General features: G+C 36.4%; 1 protein-coding gene across 1 annotated transcript in view; it reads left to right on the plus strand.

The window, feature by feature from the left end:
- The first annotated feature begins 216 nt into the window (after window positions 1–216).
- The window catches only part of tafa5b (TAFA chemokine like family member 5b), a 66374-nt gene continuing 46506 nt past the window's right edge, over window positions 217–20084 (plus strand). Inside the window, exon 1 of the mRNA XM_079809895.1 lies at window positions 217–719. Coding sequence (XP_079666021.1) covers window positions 611–719 — 109 coding nt within the window. The 5' untranslated portion in view covers window positions 217–610. The remainder of the gene's footprint in view (window positions 720–20084) is intronic.

A 20084-nucleotide genomic window follows, 5' to 3' on the forward strand; every position in this document is an offset into this window, starting at 1 on the left:
TACGTTTTTATGTAGTAATAATAGGCTATTTTATGTTTTTAATATGTCCAAACAACTCGCCGCTTACCCATGTCTATACAGCTAGCCTATAGGAGCATTATAAACATTTCAGCCAGGAAGGCATTATTTGATTGCGCTTTATGGGGAGAAATAAGTACAAACAATCGATTCGGCCTCTTCTCTGAATCAAAAACACCTTCACTTCAGTTCTCAAGCACTTTTCTGTAGTCGCCAGTTGAAACGGCAGCAGCGCTTCTCTCCAACTCCGCTTTTAGGAAGCCTATTTCTTTATCAAGTTTAACAACTAGTATACGTTGCAGTCCATTTTAAACGTCTCTCTTGTTACGTTATCTGTCGGTTAGTTGCTCTGTGAGACTTGATTTCGCCAATGTTTCTTTATAGTGTTTCCTTGAACAGTCTCTAACGCGTCGCTGATAACAGGATCTTCTTCATTTGCAGTCTCATTTCAGTGCCGCTCACGGATACGTTCGCGCCGTTTCTCCCTCGTTTGTTTATGGCAACTTTGAGACGAAAGCCGACGCGTGAATAGCTGCTGGCTATATGAGCCTGATTGGAGGCTAATTTGACTGGAGAATTGAGACTGACTTTGATGGCTTCGCCCTTTAGGAAGAGGACTAGACGGAGGGATGCGTGGCTGACGATGCCCTCAACTTTCTGGGTTGTGGTGCTGTTGAGCGGTCTGCTGATCCTGTGCTGCGGTAAGTAAACTGATCCTCTGCCGTATGAATCTTCCATTTATTCCCATAACTCGTCCACAATAATGTAATTGCGAGTTCAGCAGCAACAATCAGTTCGTTATGTGATAAGATCGATATGAAACCAGGATCAATCAAAACGAAGAGTTTTGGTTAGAGCATTTAACCTCAAGTCCTGTTACATAGTTTTTCAGATATTAATTTCCCCATACCAATGACAGACATACAGACAGACAGACAGACCGACAGATAGATAGATAGATAGATAGATAGATAGATAGATAGATAGATAGATAGATAGATAGATAGATAGAATTTTAACACATCAATTCACTCACTTTTACCAACAATATATAGACAGATATACAGACAAATAGACTGACAGATAGATGATAGATAGATAGATAGATAGATAGATAGATAGATAGATAGATAGATAGATAGATAGATAGATAGATAGATAGATAGACAGTTTTATACATTAATTCCCTCACTTTTACCAACAATATAGATAGATAGACAAACAGACAGATAGATAGATCTATTATTTTAGGCATTAAATTCCCCTCCTTTACCAATGATAGATAGATAGATAGATAGATAGATAGATAGATAGATAGATAGATAGATAGATAGATAGATAGATAGATAGATAGATAGATAGATAGAGTTTTAACACATTAATTCCCTCACTTTTACCAACAATATATAGACAGATAACAGACAAACAGACTGACAGATAGATGATAGATAGATAGATAGATAGATAGATAGATAGATAGATAGATAAGATAGATAGATAGATAGATAGATAGATAGATAGATAGATAGATAAGATAGATAGATAGATAGATAGATAGATAGATAGATAGATAGATAGATAGATAGATAGATATATAGATAGATAGATAGATAGATAGATAGATAGACAGTTTTATACATTAATTCCCTCACTTTTACCAACAATATAGATAGATAGACAAACAGACAGATAGATAGATCTATTATTTTAGGTATTAAATTCCCCTCCTTTACCAATGATAGATTGATAGATAGATAGATAGATAGATAGATAGATAGATAGATAGATAGATAGATAGATAGATAGATAGATAGATAGATAGATAGATAGATAGAGTTTTAACACATTAATTCCCTCACTTTTACCAACAATATATAGACAGATAATAGACAGATTGATCGATGGATAGATAAACAAACAGACTGACAGATTGATCGATCGATAGATAGATAGACAAACAGACTGAGAGATAGATGATAGATAGATAGATAGATAGATAGTTTTATACACTCATTCCCTCACTTTTACCAACAATATATAGACAGATAGACAGACAAACAGACTGACAGATAGATGATAGATAGATAGATAGTTTTATACGTTAATTCCCTCACTTTTACCAACAATATAGATAGACAGACAAACAGACAGATAAATAGATCTATTATTTTAGGTATTAAATTCCCCTCCTTTACCACTGATAGATAGATAGATAGATAGATAGATAGATAGATAGATAGATAGATAGATAGATAGATAGATAGATAGATAGATAGATAGATAGATAGATAGATAGATAGATTTATACGTTAATTCCCTCACTTTTACCAACAATATAGATAGATAGACAAACAGATAAATAGATCTATTATTTTAGGTATTAAATTCCTCTCCTTTAACAATGATAGATAGATAGATAGATAGATAGATAGATAGATAGATAGATAGATAGATAGATAGATAGATAGATAGATAGATAGATAGATAGATAGATAGATAGATAGATAAATAGTTGTTTATACATTCATTCCCTCACTTTTACCAACCAACTTTTCCTACGGTCTATGTTACTAGAAAGATAGAGAGAGGTGGAGAGTGAAAGAGAGAGAGAGAGAGAGAGAGAGAGAGAGAGAGAGAGTGAAAGAGAGAGAGAGAGAGAGAGAGAGAGAGAGAGAGAGAGAGAGAGAGAGAGAGAGAGAGAGAGAGAGAGAGAGAGAGAGAGAGAGAGAGAGAGAGAGAGAGAGAGAGAGAGAGAGAGAGAGAGAGAGAGAGAGAGAGAGAGAGAGATGTCCATTTAGTTACTACATTTAACCTAATCAAGTTCATTCCCTCTATATATGACTAGATTACTGGTCTGGTGTTTGGGGACTCAGGAGTCAAGCCCCACTGTACTGTTGCTGTCCCACTGCCTGAGTCTTCATTAGCGTCGTGTTGTCCTATCGATTCCATCTATAGCACTGCATTTAGTTAGAGGACACAGCAAAAAAACAGACACTTCCTCCCCAGTGGCCTTTCAGCAAATGGGCAAAACCCCTTAATCAGTTTTATTAGGGGATGTAGCATTTCTGGAGCAGACACCCAGAGCCCATTGTAGCTTTCAGAAGGGCTGTAGTCTTGTCTGAGTCACCATTGCATATTGACTTGAGTACATTAAAATCTTTAGTTCTTCCTAAGACAGGCCAGTAAATGGAAATCTTTATTGATTGCTCTGCGGAGACGGCATTCACACAACATTTTACCCCCTCAACAGATTTTGGAACTTCTAATGTGGACAGACAAATAATTTTATTAAAAGCAACAAGAATCCTTTTCCATGTATTTGAGCCATTATTTATCTTTTAAAAGCTAGAATGCACCAACACCACACTAGAGTCCAAAACTCACAATAAGCTTGGAGACAGGCCATCTGTTCAGTGCATACAAATAATACACATAAAAAAAACGACCTAAAATCTGTTCTCTAACCAGCAACTGTAATGCTCAAAACAGTTGAATCAACCATTTCTCTGCACGACATTGGCCCTAAATTATTCATAATAAAAAATGTGCAATACATTGAGTGGTGTGCTGAGTCAGAATACAAAATAATGGGATTTTAAGAAGACGTTATTCCAGAGCTGACACGCCGTACCCTTTTAATCTGTCTATACTGTTCTCTGGCTTTTGAAAATCAAGTTATGCAATGGCTGTGATGACCAGCGGAGTGCGAGTGGCTCTTGACCTACAGGCTCATTATGCAGAGCATCTATAAGTAATTGCATGAAAGCAGCCTTTTATTGTTTGTATTTCTATCAGTTTACCATGCTGTGCAGGCATATGCTTTATTATGCATGTGATGAGGTATGAAGACCGCTAGCATTCTTTTAAACTTCCTTTCAAACAAGCAAGCTTAAAAATATTGAATTTCTAAGAACAATCCCTTCTAAAGTGCTATTGAGACATTGGATCCCTCTGACGGCACTCACCGTTCAAAAGCTCTCATGGGGGGATCTTGGAGTTGCTTCTATAACGTTTTAAGTGCATGGATGGGATTCATTAAAATGGCTTTTCAAATGCAAAGGGTGGAAAAGACTCTCAAAGTAGTTGAGCAGTTAGAGAGCCATAATGCTAACTTTGGATTTCTATTACTTGAGCTTCAGCCCCCAATTGAAAACTGAGGTAGATCATCCAGGAAGTCCTCACACTGCTTATTTAGAGAGATTTGCAAATAACAGACACGCATAGTTTCCATTTGCATCGAATAAACTATTCTATTTTGTTGGGGGAGCTACTTTGAAACTTGCTAAGCTGAAAGCTCATTTAACCCTAAAGGGACCTTCGGGACAAATGTGGGCAAAATCTTTTTTTCTTTAATTTTTAAAATACTTCCCTTAATCTGAGCAGTACAAGGCTTGGCTACTTTTTCTATGTTTGCCCCCTGAACACAAAAAATAAATAAATTGACTCAATTTTACAATGTTAAGTGGTTGAAAAAAAAACCCTCCTTAATTGGGCCTTCGTGGACAAAAATGGGCACCCATAGGAATGAATGGGAATTTATTAGATTTCAGAGCTTTTTTTTTTTATTTGTCCAAAAAAATAAAATAAATCCAACACAATGCAGATCATACATACATATAAATAAAGGGGTGAGTCTGTACAACATTCTGAATGTGGCAAATACTCACACATGCACACACACACACACACACACACACACACACACACACACACACACACACACACACACACACACACACACACACACACACACACACACACACACACACACACACACACACACACACACACACACACACACACACACACACACACTCACAAAATAAAAAATGCAAAGAACACTCGATCACAATTACCTGCTGCCACAAGTGCATGTAAGCATAATAAATATAAATATTGTTTTTGTCAGGTTTACATTGTTTATACTTACCATAAAGTTAAAACTTACTTTATTTTTAATTTTTTTTATGTTTATTGTTATTCTTACCTGTTTGGTACCATTAACCTTTTTGAGTTAATTAAATTGAATGATTTTGTTAAAAATATAAAAATGTTACATGATCTCCTATTTCGTCTTTACCTTATTGCATGGTCAGATTTGTCTAAGCATGTTTTGGCATTTTTGTATAGTCTAAAATAACACAGATGTTTGTTTTTTTTTATTTACAATTTTAACTTGTGATTAAATGTAAAACTTAAGAGGTTAAATTCGTTAAAACATTGGTTTATAGAGTTCAGCCTTTATGCAGCTATGAAGCCATTGGGTACTATTGCTATCTAGTGGCTATTGATATTTTATCTTTATTTAAATTTTATACCAACATAGGTCACCAAAGTCATCACATTTTTAGGTTTTGGCTGTCTGAACATACTGGAATTATTTTTTTTACTGAAGTTAAATTAATTTTAAATATACATAAATTAAATATATAAAATAGATATATTTTACATGAAAATATGGTACTTTTAGTGGTAAATAAATTAAAAAAAAAAAAAAAATGCACAAATTGATAGTTTTTATATTATTGAAGATATTGATATAACATTTATTTAAAAAACAATTTGGGATCACACCTCAGACCCCCGTGCCCAAATGTGTCCACGAAAGTCCAATTAAGGGCTGTAATATGAAGGTCTCTTGAGGGTTAAAAGAGAACTAGCTTGATACATTACAAGCTACTATCTAACAATAGCTAACTAATCGGGTCATTTTGACCCGAAATAAATTACAAAAAATTTTGTTAATCGGAATTGTCCGAGACGCAGGGGCGCTGCTAGCAATTTTGGGCCCTATGAAAGAATATGAGGTTCTTCACCAAACATACAAGCCAACCTATAAAAATCTTTGTCTGCAATTTATTAATACTGACCTATTAAGCTCCGCTCGCTCAACCCAGAATGCCCTTTGTGATATGCTGGTTCCAAAATTCCAAATAAGTAGGGCTTCCCCTGACTAAAGTTTTTTTCTACTGGTCTTCCCGGTCATAAGTGACCGGACACCTAAAAATTAAACTTCCTCCACCCCAGTAAAACCAATGCAATTTATTTTTCTTTTCTTTTGTATTTTGAGATGATTTGATGGTATTTTTTAATATTTATGCAATAATTATGGTCTATTTCTGCCATTGAAAATTATACATTTTTTTTTTTTGTAATTTTCTTTTCTTTTTTTATTATTATTGCAGTATTTCAGGTTAAAATAGAGACTAGGTGACTATATATTTTTTTAAGGCAGATTAGCGCCCTCTTTTGGAATTATTTAAGAAATCATGCAACCATTTTTAGATTTTTTGTTTTGTTAGAAATATAGATTTTTTTCTGTGAATTTGTGTTTTTGCAGATTTCCCATTCATTTCGTATGGTGTCATTTTTGACCGAAGAGCACAAGTGGGAGTATTTTTTTACGACCAATTAGCATGCTCGAATCATGCCCTCATGCCCTTTTTTTGTGTGTTTACATACATAATGCTAGAAAAGTCATCAAGTTTCATTTCATTCCGATGAAGCAGTGATTTTTAAAAATTCCAAATGTGGTTCATAGGTTCAGTTTTTCATAGGTGTGTGTGTATAAGTGTGCGTGTGTGTGTGAGTGGATGTGTCAATATCACACTCGTGATGTTTTAGAGTGTCACCGCTTTACTGCTGTGTACTTTTTTTCAGCATTGTGGCCGATTTGTAGATTGTACACACAAATATTCAGTGAATTTTTGCCGATTTCCCATTCATTTCCTATGGTCGGTCATTTATGACCGAAGACAATGAACGCTACTTTTTTTTAATGACCAATTAGCATGCTCTAATTTTTTTCTGTGTTTACATACCAAATGCGAGAAAAGTCACCAAGTTTCATATCATTCTGATGAATTTGTGATTTTTAAGTGTTTTCTGTGTCAGTGTCGGCTGCAAAGATGAAGTTGACAATGCTGACTCGCCATCTCCGCCAAGAGAGAAAAGAAAATTTAATACGGATTACATTACAATCAGAGAGTAGCCTATTTCTTTTAGTTTTGAATTGTTTCATTGAAAAGTATACATTTCAAGCTTTCTATAGAGAAATATGTCATGTCTGTGAGGCAAGTAGTAGAGTTTTGGTTCATTTATAAGATGCGCTCCAGTTCACGTGCAATGCAGGTAATCGTGCCGGCACCTCTATGTCATGATTGATTATTGTCTGCTATATAAGCTTATTATTTATTAAAACCAGGCTAAAGAAGGCTTTCAACAAAACAAAACTTAATGAAGTGGTTAAAATAATTTCTGACCCACTCCATGTCTCCCGACATACTGCGTATCTTATGATGTGTCCTATCTCATGCAGTTCACTTTTCATAATCAACATAGATGACATTAAAAAAATAACATATATTAAATAATATTTCAACTTAAATATGAAACGCCCACCTCGCATACGCACTCGTCCTCGTCCTTTCACAATGTTTCTTCTATCCATTCTCAGACTTTCTCCTTCCACCTTCAACAACCTGTTTGCTCTCTGAACTGGCTTATATTGGTTGTGTCACATCATTTGAAACAGGTTAAATCATTTTGAGTGGTTGTGTTCAATCAATGACATTTGTTCTTTATTTGTATTTGATTGTTGCCACTTGTGTTTACCAGTATGGATGACATGTGCATTAGAGTGGAGAATGTGTTTTGAGAATGAGAATGTGTTTAGAGTTTTGCTGAAAAGTCTAAGTGAGATCTGCAAATTGTGTTTTACCATGTGAAATGGTTTAAGACAGTGGTTCCCAACCACGTTCCTGGAGGACCCCTAACAGTGCACATTTTGCATGTCTCCTCAATCAAACACACCTGATTCAGGTCATCAGCTCATTAGTAGCTACTCCAAGACCTGATGTGGGTGTGTCAGACAAAGGACACATCCAAAATGTGCACTGTTGGGGGTCCTCCAGGAACGTGGTTGGGAACCACTGGTTTAAGGTATTGACAACAGACTGCACAATTAGCTAAATGAGGCAACTGAGAACTTTGTTCAGCCAATGGGTTTAAGTGTTTTAGCAATTGAGAAAAACTGTAATCTTGCACAAAAAAAACAAACATAATATAACATTTAATTTTGGCATTTACTGTCTCTTTTGAGTGTCATGGCAAATCATGCTGGGAAATAGAAATCCCAGCCCAGTTTCGGTTAAATTTAAGTTAGTCTTATTAAATTAAACAAGTTCATAAAACTCAAAACAATGAACCAATTCAGATTACTTAAAATGTGTCAGTATTGAGAACTCAAAAGAAAAAGAAAGTTCTAAATGCTCATAACAGTTCATTTGTTTGAACTATCTGTAGGAATTAGTTGGCTCTACTCAAACCAATGAATTATTATGAGTGTTTTAAAGGTTTGAGGGTTTACAGTGTGTACAGCATACACAAAGTTACATTAAAAACAGCAATGCAGAGTTTTGACACACTACACCTCGACTCGCTGCAAAAAGTCTCTTGTTACTGCAAAAGCTGACATGTTTCCAAACAATGATACTAATGCCACTACTGAAAATATAGCACAGAGATGCCAACGCCGTAGAGGAAAAATGGCACAGTCATAGAAAGAAACAGTGTGTACTTAAGTGAAACATGAATGAATACACAAACACATAGACACACATTCATAAACAAAGAGCAAAGCTAGTCACTTTGAAGATGAGAGAGCACAAAAGTACGCCTTGAGAAAAATTTCAAACTTACAGGACTTGACAAAGAAGATTTTTAGTTGGCAAAATACTAATCGCCCAAGGCGCTACTCCACTGTGGGGGGCAGGGCGAGCCTTTTTTCCTCTAAAGGACAAAATAAACAAATAATACAACTGGGAAACAGAGAAAAGAAGCAAAAAGAGACAATCAAACTGAAGTAGATGGGAGAATTTTTTTAGTCCAACGATTCGTAGCCGAGGAAATAAACTACTCTGGATAAGTAAACAAGTTTGATAGCAGCGCCAGGAAAGAAATATGAAGTCTGGTGCACGACAACTAAATGAGCTGCTATTTTAATAAAGCCAGCGGGTAATGAAGCCGCTCAATTAATGTGGTTTATGGTGGTTTATTAAGCTTCCGTTCCAAAAATGCACTGACATTGAGATACCTTCTACACTTCCACACACAAGCCTACAATAGATCAATCAGTCCGTTTACAGAACCTATCGTGAGCGAGAGAGAGAGAGAGAGAGAGAGAGAGAGAGAGAGAAAGAGTGTGTTTACAAGAGCTCATTCAATGGACGCAGGGGAAGAGAAACCCTGAAGATATTTATTCAACTGGAGCAGTGTAATTCCAGCTGATACATTCATACATTTTGAAACATGGCTTTGTTAAGCTTCATTGGCTGTCTCTGGGAAGAAAAAAAAATCTCTCTACTTCTCTATTCCTGAAACCTTGGCTTCTTGCTTCTGCTTTTTTTCTCAGGAGCAATAAATGTTAGATTGTATTGGCACTATATAGTCCTGGCCAAATCCTATTAATATGTGTTATATTAGGTTTTTCGTGGCAATATCGAAACGAATCTCTCTCATTCCCAACGTTCACCCTCCAAAACTTTCAGCGGGTGAGGTTCATCATCCGCAAATATAATACTTTCAGAACCAAAGCATTGTTATATTCTCGGACAGAAGGTCAACGGCGTCGCGCGCCACATGTAGAGCGCAGCGTGTCTGTTAGTGACTCTCCTCCCTGCCGTCTGGCAGGCCACTCTATCCTCAGATTCACGCTCTCCCAGCTTAACTAAATCAAGTTCAATTTGAACGCAGGAGACGTGCCAGAAGTGCCATTGTGTAAGTCTTGAATAATGTAAAGCAGCTGATGCCTTTGCTTGCTGCGGAATCTCTTTGTGGCTCAAATAATTTAAGAAAAGCTTTCAAGAATCACTCTTGCAGCAGCGTTGGAATGCTTTCTCCGGTCTGTAAAAACAAATTGTCATGTGCAAAGAGCCTGGCTGCCACCAAGGTCATTTTGTTCATTTATTCATCTTTTTTTTGCCCCCTCCTTTGCAGGTATTTGTCGGCATTGATTGCAGAGTCAGACGCTACCTGCTTGTTTATAATCGGCCTTAACCTCATGTCAAAAGCTGAAACAGTATCATTGCCATCCGTTTCATACCCATGCTTGAGACGGTATACGTCTACATTCATTTTTCATAAGCTCAATGTATGTTCCCAGAAGCAAACAAGAAAAATCACTTTGTTCTGTAAGTATCTGACATGCCTTTAATTAATTCACAAAACTTAACGGAACAGATTGCAGAGGTCTCGAGACGTGATGTGTTTTAAACCGTACACAGCGTCACAAACTCAGGGAATGGGATGTTTAAATGAATTGAGACATCTGTTTATGGGTCAATGACAAATAAAAGTAAGGATATTTAAAGGGTTACTTCAGTGATTTAGCATTAAAGGGTTAGTTCACCCAAAAATGAAAATTCTGTCATTAATTACTTACCCTCATGTCGTTCAACACTCGTAAGACCTCCGTTCATCTTCGGAACAGAAATGAAGATATTTTAGTTGAAATCTGATGGCTCTGAAAGGCCTCCATTGGCTCAATGGCACAGTTCACTCTCAAGACCCTTAAAAGGTACTAAAGACGTCGTTACAAATTCCATCTCACTACAGTGGTTCTAAAATAACTTTATGAATCGGCGAGAATAGTTTTTGTGCGCAAAAAAACCCTAAATAACGACTTACATAGTGATGACGATTTCAAAACAAGGCATCATGAAGCTTCGAAGCGTTATGAATCAGCGAGTCGATTCAGCGGTTTGAATCGCCAAATTTCAGCAGTTTGGCGGTTTGACACGCGATCCGAATCATGATTCGGCTCGCTGAATTATAACGCTTCGAAGCTTCATGATGCCTTGTTTTGAAATCGTCATCACTATGTAAGTCGTTATTTAGGGGTTTTTTGCGCACAAAAGCTATTATCGCCGATTCATAAAGTTATTTTAGAACCACTGTAGTGAGATGGACTTTGTAACGACGTCTTTAGTACCTTTTATGGGTCTTGAGAGTGAACCGTGCCATTGTGCCAATGGAGGCCTTTCAGAGCCATCAGATTTCAACTAAAATATCTTCATTTCTGTTCCGAAGATGAACGGAGGTCTTACGGGTGTCAAACGACATGAGGGTAAGTAATTAATGACAGAATTTTCATTTTTGGGTGAACTAACCCTTTAAGCTTTGTATTTAAACTGGGTCATTTATGTAGTAGAAATGTGAAATTATTTTTGAATTTGGCGCCTTCTAGACTGAGAAAAGACAGAAAATTTATTTTTGTCTTATGTGGATGAAAGACAACAACTCCCAGAATGCACTTGCTTCGCCGCCCTACGAGGCCACTCCGTACACCGTCATTTTGATCTTCATAGTAATACAATCATTTCGTTTAGTTAGAGAATAAACACTACAATTAAAAACTGAACGTGTCTTTTCAATAAAGTGTGAGTGAGCCGAACGAGAGTCACGGCACAGACGCAGCAGTGTCAGATTTCATTCCTCACAAAGAGCTGATCAGAGCTGAGGTAACGTTAAGCGCCAGTCTGGCATGTTTTCAGATCGCATATGGAAGCTAAACTATCACAGGAATTCATTGAAAAGTTGAAACACTCACTTTACTCAGCACTGCGCTCCGTTATGATTGTCCATGCGGCCTTCTGAGTCTTACATTCTGTACGTGAGATCTCTCCAATCTCTCCCCTATGGGCGGGTTGATAACATGCGGAACAGTTCCATCTAGTGGCTGTAGTCTTTAGGCTCTGGCCAAAAAATCCTCCGATGACGTAAAATGACGATATTTGCGTCATCTGAGGATTTTTTCCTGAAATAATAATTATAATCCATAACATAATTCTCTCGTCTCAGGGGGATATAAGGGGGGAAAGTACCATAATTTGAATATACTACCGGGTGTCTACTGATAAAAAAAAACTTATGCTAAATCACTGAAGTCATCCTTTAAATAAATTAAAACACAAGACAAATTCTAAGAAACATACTCATGTATTCCTGTTTGTGTCATATGGTTTTGAAAAACTACCAATTTCAAGAAAATTTTCAATTTAATGTCACGTGGTATGATCATCAGTAAAATGTACACATCTTAATCATAATTTTTGTATTGTAATTTTTTAAGGTAAAATGTAGTTTTATATATATCATCATGACTTATATCATGACTTATCAATTTAAAAATATCATTCAGCTTTGGGGGTGTCACACATCAAAACCTGAATTAATGGCCTTGTCATAAAATGGTCAAATGATCTGTTATTTTAAGAGATTTTGTTGACCTTGACACAGTCATGACTGTTTGCTGCAGGGATCCTCTCTATCTATCCTCTATCCGCTATCCTCTCTCTTTGCCATCATTTCCTATCCTCTCTATGAAATCATTTCCTGTCTTTGTTTTTTCCTTTCTGCACATTGCTTGCACCCCATAGCTTTTTCAAATATTAATGAGCAGTAAAGCAGTTTTGCTGTCTAAATCTCTGAAATGTGATCATATTATGCCAAACTGTTTAATATAGTTTTCTTTTCATGAATTTAATTGATTTAATAAAGGAATTTCCTGCATTATGACAAGCACAGTTGTGAAAACCTGATTTTCTTTGCTTTATGCCTCCATACATATCAAAAGGAATTTATTAAAAACTCAAAAAAAAAGAAGGTATGAATTGGATTTTAACCCTTTACCCGCCAGCATTTTAAAAAAAAATTGCCAGTAAGCACCAGCCTTTTTGATAATTTTTTACTAAACTTTCATGGCCCCCAGAATATTTTGTTGTATGGATATCTGAACATGCAATATATCAAAAGAAAGAACAGACCCTCTGCCTTTAAACAAAAAATATTATTCTAGCTTCATGCATTCTTTTTTATCAACACTTAAATGTGGGTAAGTTTCGTTAAAAAAAAGCTACATTTTGAGCAAAAAGCTCAAAACGTTTTTTGTCAAAGAATTTGCCTGGATCGGATTCAGAACGATGATCAAAGCATAGATGGAATGATCAAAAATGCTGACAATCGCTGGCAACTTTTGTATAAAACTCTGCCGTGGAAAGAGTTAAAGTTTTTCTGAATAAATTAATAGATTCAGACCAAAAATGAGCATTATGTCATTGACCTTTATATAGACCAATATTTAAAAAATGGCATGTCCTGAGAGAAGTATTAAAGGACAGACACACACACATACATACATACACACCTTTTCAGAATTGTTTCTCCGTCTACTGAAGGGCAGATGCTTTATGATTTGCCTTGAAAATGTTCTTGTGTGCTTTGCATAGCAACGATGGGAAACTGGTATAAATTCTGCACTGAATATAGAATGAATGTATTCCCATCTGACCTGTGGGCAGTAAAATTCATAAAGTGGCCCATCTTTTACAAGCACATTAACTTTTTTCTCCTCTCTCTCTCTCAATTTGGTGGTAATGCTGCCAACAGTTTGAGAAAATGGAGTTATCCTCGGTGGAATGCCTTCTCGTGATTACATCTCTGGCCTAAACAATGTTTTAGTCAAATCTGTATTTCATTTTACTGATCCTTTACAAGGTATTAGATTTTAATAAGCAATCTCTTTTTCAGTCTCTTTCAGTCATTGCACATAGAATCACCTGACTGAAGGTTTTCCTTTAAATCGCTGCATAGTCATAGTGATTATGTTGGAAATCGGCAGTTTTTCACTGTGATGTAGCACTTTAGAAATGTGCTCACAGACGTTGTGTATGTTTTGACAAGCCAAGTGAATACAGCATTACAACTTGATAATCTACCCCTGAATCATTCACGTGAAAGCTTTTTTAAGCTCGGTTGCTTGCCCACACTAAACCTTGTCTGAATGATTTATCCAAAACGTTTGTCAAAAACTGCTTACTATCCACATTTACGCCGCTGTGGACGGCACATTTGAATCTGTCAATAATTAATTTCACACATGCTATCCATTTCATAAACACTACTAGCTACAATGGTGCATCACGGTCAATGGGCAAAATGTTAGTTCTGTCAAATCAATACTGTCCATAATAATACTGGCCTGCCCTGCATGGAAAACACTTCGGAACTAGAGAAAGAGCTGCTTTTCCACCCTCATGCCCTTTTTTGAAACCATCCATAGGTCCTTTAAACAGACCAAGGCACTGCTGTTTCACTCAGTAAATATTGACTTTACACATGGAGTCATTGCTTTCATGCTACATTTTGAGTTTTGTGTCTTGAAGTAAAAGATGACTGTCTTGTAAATTAAGAAAGTGTTTTATTCTAAAAGGGTAAAACAGACTTTCAGAAATTGGCAAAAGGTATTGTATGATGAGATTGATAGTTTGCATGAGGGTGACAACTTGATGTTAATTGTGATAATTGCTCAGGAAATTTGTGCAAAACACTCTTTAATGGCAACAATTATTCAAACAGTATTGAAATTACTTAAAATGTTCATTTAATCCTTAACGATGCAGAGTGTAGTATTTATGAGGATCTTTTGACAGAAATGCAATATAATATACATAACTATGTTTTCAGTGGTGTATAAAGACCTTACATAATGAACCGTTATGTTTTTATTACCTTCGAATAAGCCATTTCTATCTACATACATCGCAGGTCCCCTTACAGTGAAGTCACCATTTTGTGCCGCCATGTTTCTACGGTAGCCCTAAACGGACAAATTGCTCTACAGAGCGCTAGCTACTTTCTGCTGTCTCAGACAACGACATCTTTGTCCTGTGTCGACCACCGTAGCTTCTCCATGTGCTTCGAAAGGGAGGGGTGAGTGCTGGGCGGTTGCAATTCGCAACCTCACCACTAGATGCCACTAAAATATACACAGTGCATCTTAAAAGGCACAATATGTAATTTTTCATCGCTACAGGTCATTTATTCAAAACAAAGGCGTAGCTTGATGACACCTTGATTTCGCAGAATCATTAGAGTTGTTGTCTTCACCTCTACAGCCGGTGGAAAAGAATCCGACGGGAAATCATATTGATGGATGAGCTAATGGACTAAAGATTTATTAACGTTACTGTAGTATGATAGCCTGGCTCCACCCTCCTACGGTCTTCCGCTCAATTTTCATTTTCCTTCAGTACTCCGTCTGGGATTGCGGTATATTCTCTGTTTTCTCCGATCAAATTTTAACCGGTCCAATCAGCGAACAGAGGGAGTGGCTGAGAACTATGACGTTGATGTCGTGCGCTAGTTTGAGATGACATACGTCACGACCAAACGTTAGCGATCGGTTATGGCAGATCCAGAGTGTCTCTGGGCAGATCCAATAGTTTTAAACTTCAACAGAGTACCCGCCTTCAAGGAAGTATTCGCTTGTCAATGGAGAGTGGCCAGACTCTCTGTACAAATGAAATGTACGAGAGTCTGGTAGGACCAGGCTAGTGAAGAAAATGTAGTGCACTGCAGGACCCATGACGCTACTGCTTTACACTGGCCTGTCAGACCATTTCTCACTTCCCTACTCCACCTCTTTTTAAATCACAATGTGAAGACCGGCCCAAATTAGTCTGCGTAGATTGATTACAAAAGTCTTTGCAGGCAGACGAGAGAAGAAGAGCCCCTGCCTACTTATCACTCAACGAATCTGGACTTGTCACAGTTTCCCACCTCTCTTTGATTGGGATCTCTACTATCAGCTTTTCTTTCGGACTGTCTGGGAGTAAAACTGTGAGGCTTAATCCATTCTGATTACCTCTGACAGCAGAAACACATCACTCACCACTCATATCAAAGGATACAGTCACAGTTTCTCAATGTACTTGTAAATATATATGGTATTCCACATTAGCTAAACAAGAGTCTGATATTTGAATGCCAAATGGATCAACAACATATCTTGAAACTGGGGGAAAACATTGCTGAAATGCATGCAGCAGATTTACTGGAATGGATATTGTGAAGGCGGATGTCACATTTAATGGGATTCATCCAAATTGGATTGCACAACCCGAACTGTAATAAGAATGCGCTGTGCAGTTTAGTCATTGGTTGGTGGTATTTCCTTGAGTGTATCAATTTCTTCTCCTCTTCAGGCTCCTTGTATTTTACTTGGTTAAAATCTGTCTTGACTAATTATGCTGAATTGAAATGAAGGTTTCACACCCCGGAAGCCATGATCCTGTGGTTCAAACACCTGTCAGAGCAGAAAGTCTTACATCTGCACATGAGCATTAAATCTGTTTGATTTTGAGAGCTGTGAGTCATTTCACCGGCTATTCATTGTCATTCTGAAAGGATGCTCTTTTGTCTTGCGTTAAAAGTCTAGTTCATCCAGAAATGAAATTCTGGCATTATTTACACACTCTGATGTTGTTCTGAATACATATGATTTTCTTACCCATTTTTGAAGAATATTCTGGCCACTTTAATATAGCGAAAGTGACTGATGTTCTTCAGAAGTCATATTTCAACTAACATTATATTCTAAGAACGTTAATGTTCCAATTAAGTTATGAAAAAAATGTTATATGAACGTGCAACATTTCTGAAAAAAAGTTCCTGAAACAATGAATAAATATTGTGTTTGTGCTAATGTTTTGTGAACATTACTGGTAATAAAGACCAGATAACTTTGAAGAAACTCTTCAGAGTATTCAATACAATTATCTTTTTTTAAATGCTTTACCCAACACACTCCCATGGCAATTTGTAACTATTTTACATTTTCTTGAATTGGCAGCAAGTTTCTAAGAATTCGAACAATCTCAATTGCAGGATTTCTACAATCTTAGGCTTCACTAAGGGTTCGATTTAGAGGTGGGGTTAGAGATGGAATTTCATGCTTGATTTTTCTAAAAATCGTAGGTTTTTGTACGAATCATACAAATTCGCTGAATTGTAAAATAGCTATGGTTTCTTATGAGATCTGGTTGGCTTTTCCCAAAATGCGTTTTTTTTTTTTCGTTTGCTACACTTTTAAACATTTTAGTGTGAAATTACAGTATATTCCAGGTTCAAATTTGTATTACTTTCACAGTAGGATTTTTCTTGTATCCAACTGCACTAAAAATGGTTTTACTGTGAGTTTACAATTTAAAACAATTTACTGTCAACAAACAACATCATACTGTATTTCTACAGTTCATATGTTCTATGAAGGTACCCAGCATGCAGTGATAACAGATTATGAATAGATTATGCTGTGGAGTTTCTTCATTTAGTTTTATCTGTGCTACTGAACTGATTTTTGCCTCACTTTTAGCAGTTTGTGATGTTGGTTTATGTTGTAATGTTGGTTTATGTTGTATAAGTGTTTTTATTATTTGTTGAGTGTCACCATTGTTGGTTTTATATATCAAGTATTGATGTCTGCTGTGCCTCATTAGGTGATATTTACAAGATGATGTCACATCTTTCAAAGATGAATCTCAGAAGTTGCATCACTATTGTGAAAGATCCATCTACAAACCGTTATGAAATAAGTTATTTGTAACTATATCTTCATGCACCTGTTAACTGTCACCCCCCTTTTTGAAAATATACATGAAAATGCACTATCCAAACTTAAATGGTTGCAATTCAAGAATGCTTTGGAATATAGACATAAGTTTGGTCTCATTTTAAAGAAGACAGTCAGCAGATTATGGCTCAAGTTCACTTCAAAAAATGAAAGTATGAAAAAGTTATGAAAGTTTAAATTTACTGTAAATCAAATATAATGTACTAAATATTTTATATAAAATATATACGTTACAAAATAATTTGTACTCTAAAATTACTATCAAATCAATGCCAAATGTCTAACCAATTTGTGTTCCAAATTTGAAGTTGATATCACAAAAATTGAAGTTCCCATGAGATTTTGTATAGGCGCTGTACACAAATAGCCACCGGGTGTCATTGAAATTCCATAGATTTTTTTTATGCAATCACCTGTAACAAATCTATATATTTTTGTCCAAATATCACAAAACAGTTGAAAAATATAGAACCGTGAGACTCAAGACCTTTCTGACGATATGTGTTTTGTCAAGATTAGAAAAGGTTTTGATTATAAAGTTTTTTAAATAAATGTTGTAATATAAAACATGATGACGCCCACTAGGGGAGGAGCCGCTAGAAGAATTTAGAGTACCGTTTCCATGGTAACACAAAATCCGATTTCAAAACGGTTTTCACAGGATGAATCTTGAGTTTGTAAGCTTTCGAATGACATATAGTTTGTCAACATTAGATAAGGATAAATATAGGATATAATTGTTTTAAACATGCAGTGGCAAATGGGCCCACCGGTGGGCCAGTGACAGTTAACAGATAATACTAAAACAAAACCTTCATATTCATGCGAAGAATAGTTTGACTAAACAATTTCATATTCTAGCTTGTCATACTTTTAATTTTAACATATGTTTTTTTTTTATTTGTCACATTTCTGACTTGGCTAGAACAGAAATTTGAATAAGAATACAGAGGGTCCAAGATCCCAAGCTAATGGAACACCGATCTCCATAATGGTGACTTCAAAACAATTACAGCTGTAAAGAATTACATTTATTCACAGTAAATTTCTGACTACAGTAATTTATTATAAAATAATACTCTTTAATCCTGTAAATTACTGGCAATTCTTTACAGTGTACTTAAGAGGTGGTTCATGACATGCAAAAATGTCACATTAGAGACAGACTAGTTGAATGTCTGAAGGACCGTTGGCTAAACGTCTGATGCATATAGCACACGTATCTAGAAACACTTCAGGAGTTTTGAAGTCGTCATCTGATTGGTTGAATTCTACAGGATGTTCATGAGACGTGTGTGTTGCGTTCTTTAAAGGGATAGTTCACCCAAAAACGAAATTGTTATGTTTATCTGCTTACCCCCAGGGCATCCAAGATGTAGGTGTCTTTGTTTCTTTAGTAGAACACAAATGAAGATTTTTAACTCCAACCGTTGCAGTGTGATAGTCATATAATGCATGTCAATGGGGATATTTTAGAGTATGAGAGCAATGAGAGTAAAAACACATAGACATACGAATCCATATTAAACCATGCGGCTCGTGGCGACACATTGATGACACGAAACGATCGGTTTCTGCGAGAAACCGAACAGTTTTTATGTTATTTTTTTACCTCTTATCAGACGAATGTCATCTAGTATTCCCAGCGCCATAACTTCCGGCGAATAAGGTCAAAATATTAGCGCGATCAAAGATATATATACGTAGATGCCTCATTCGACCAATCCGCGCAGGCACTAATGAGGAATCTATGTATATATCTATGATTGCGCCGGTATTTTGCATGTATTTTGACCTTATTCGCCGGAAGTGATGATGCGGGGACGGCTGATGTAGAGCCATAGAAAAAAATTAAATACATTTTTAAATATGGATATTTTTCTTACACAAACGCATCGATTCGCTTCAGAAGGCCTTTATTAACACCTCGGGGCCATGTGGAGCACGTTATTTGACGGATAGATGCATTTTTTATGGACTTCAAAAACAGCGCAACTATTACTGCCATTATAATGCTTGGATTAGCCAGAACATTTTTTATATAACTCTATTATAATACATTTTAATCGTCTGAAAGTAGAATGTCATATACACCTCGGATGACTTGAGGGTGAGTAAATCATGGGCTAATTTTCATTTTTGGGTGAACTATCCCTTTAACGGTCCACCTAGAAACAAATGCCGTGACGCCAAACTCCCTCGTGAAAGAAGAAAGCCGTCGTGGTTACAACTGTGACAGTGAGCGCTTACCTGGATCAACTAAATGCTGGATTTGCAAAAGTATGTGAAGTTCGCGGCTCCAGTGTGAACTTGCACAACGTTCTTGAATGAATAGTTTATAGATGCACGGTGGTCTGTTATTGCAGGGATATCGACTTTACACTTTCACGCCCCTAAACACGACACGGAACAAAACGAACTCTGATTGGTTGCGTTACATGTGAGTCAAACGTCCTCTTGGGCAGTCCTCGACCTATTAGAGTCCAGACTTTATGCCGTTAGTCTGGCTACGCAAGACAAGAGACCGAACATCACTGTACTTATAACTTTTGTGTAACAAAAAGTTATTTTGAAGAATGAAAACCGCTTGTCCATA

This window comes from Gobio gobio, assembly GCF_949357685.1.
Source record: "Gobio gobio genome assembly, chromosome: 25".
In the NCBI taxonomy this organism is placed as follows: domain Eukaryota; kingdom Metazoa; phylum Chordata; class Actinopteri; order Cypriniformes; family Gobionidae; genus Gobio; species Gobio gobio.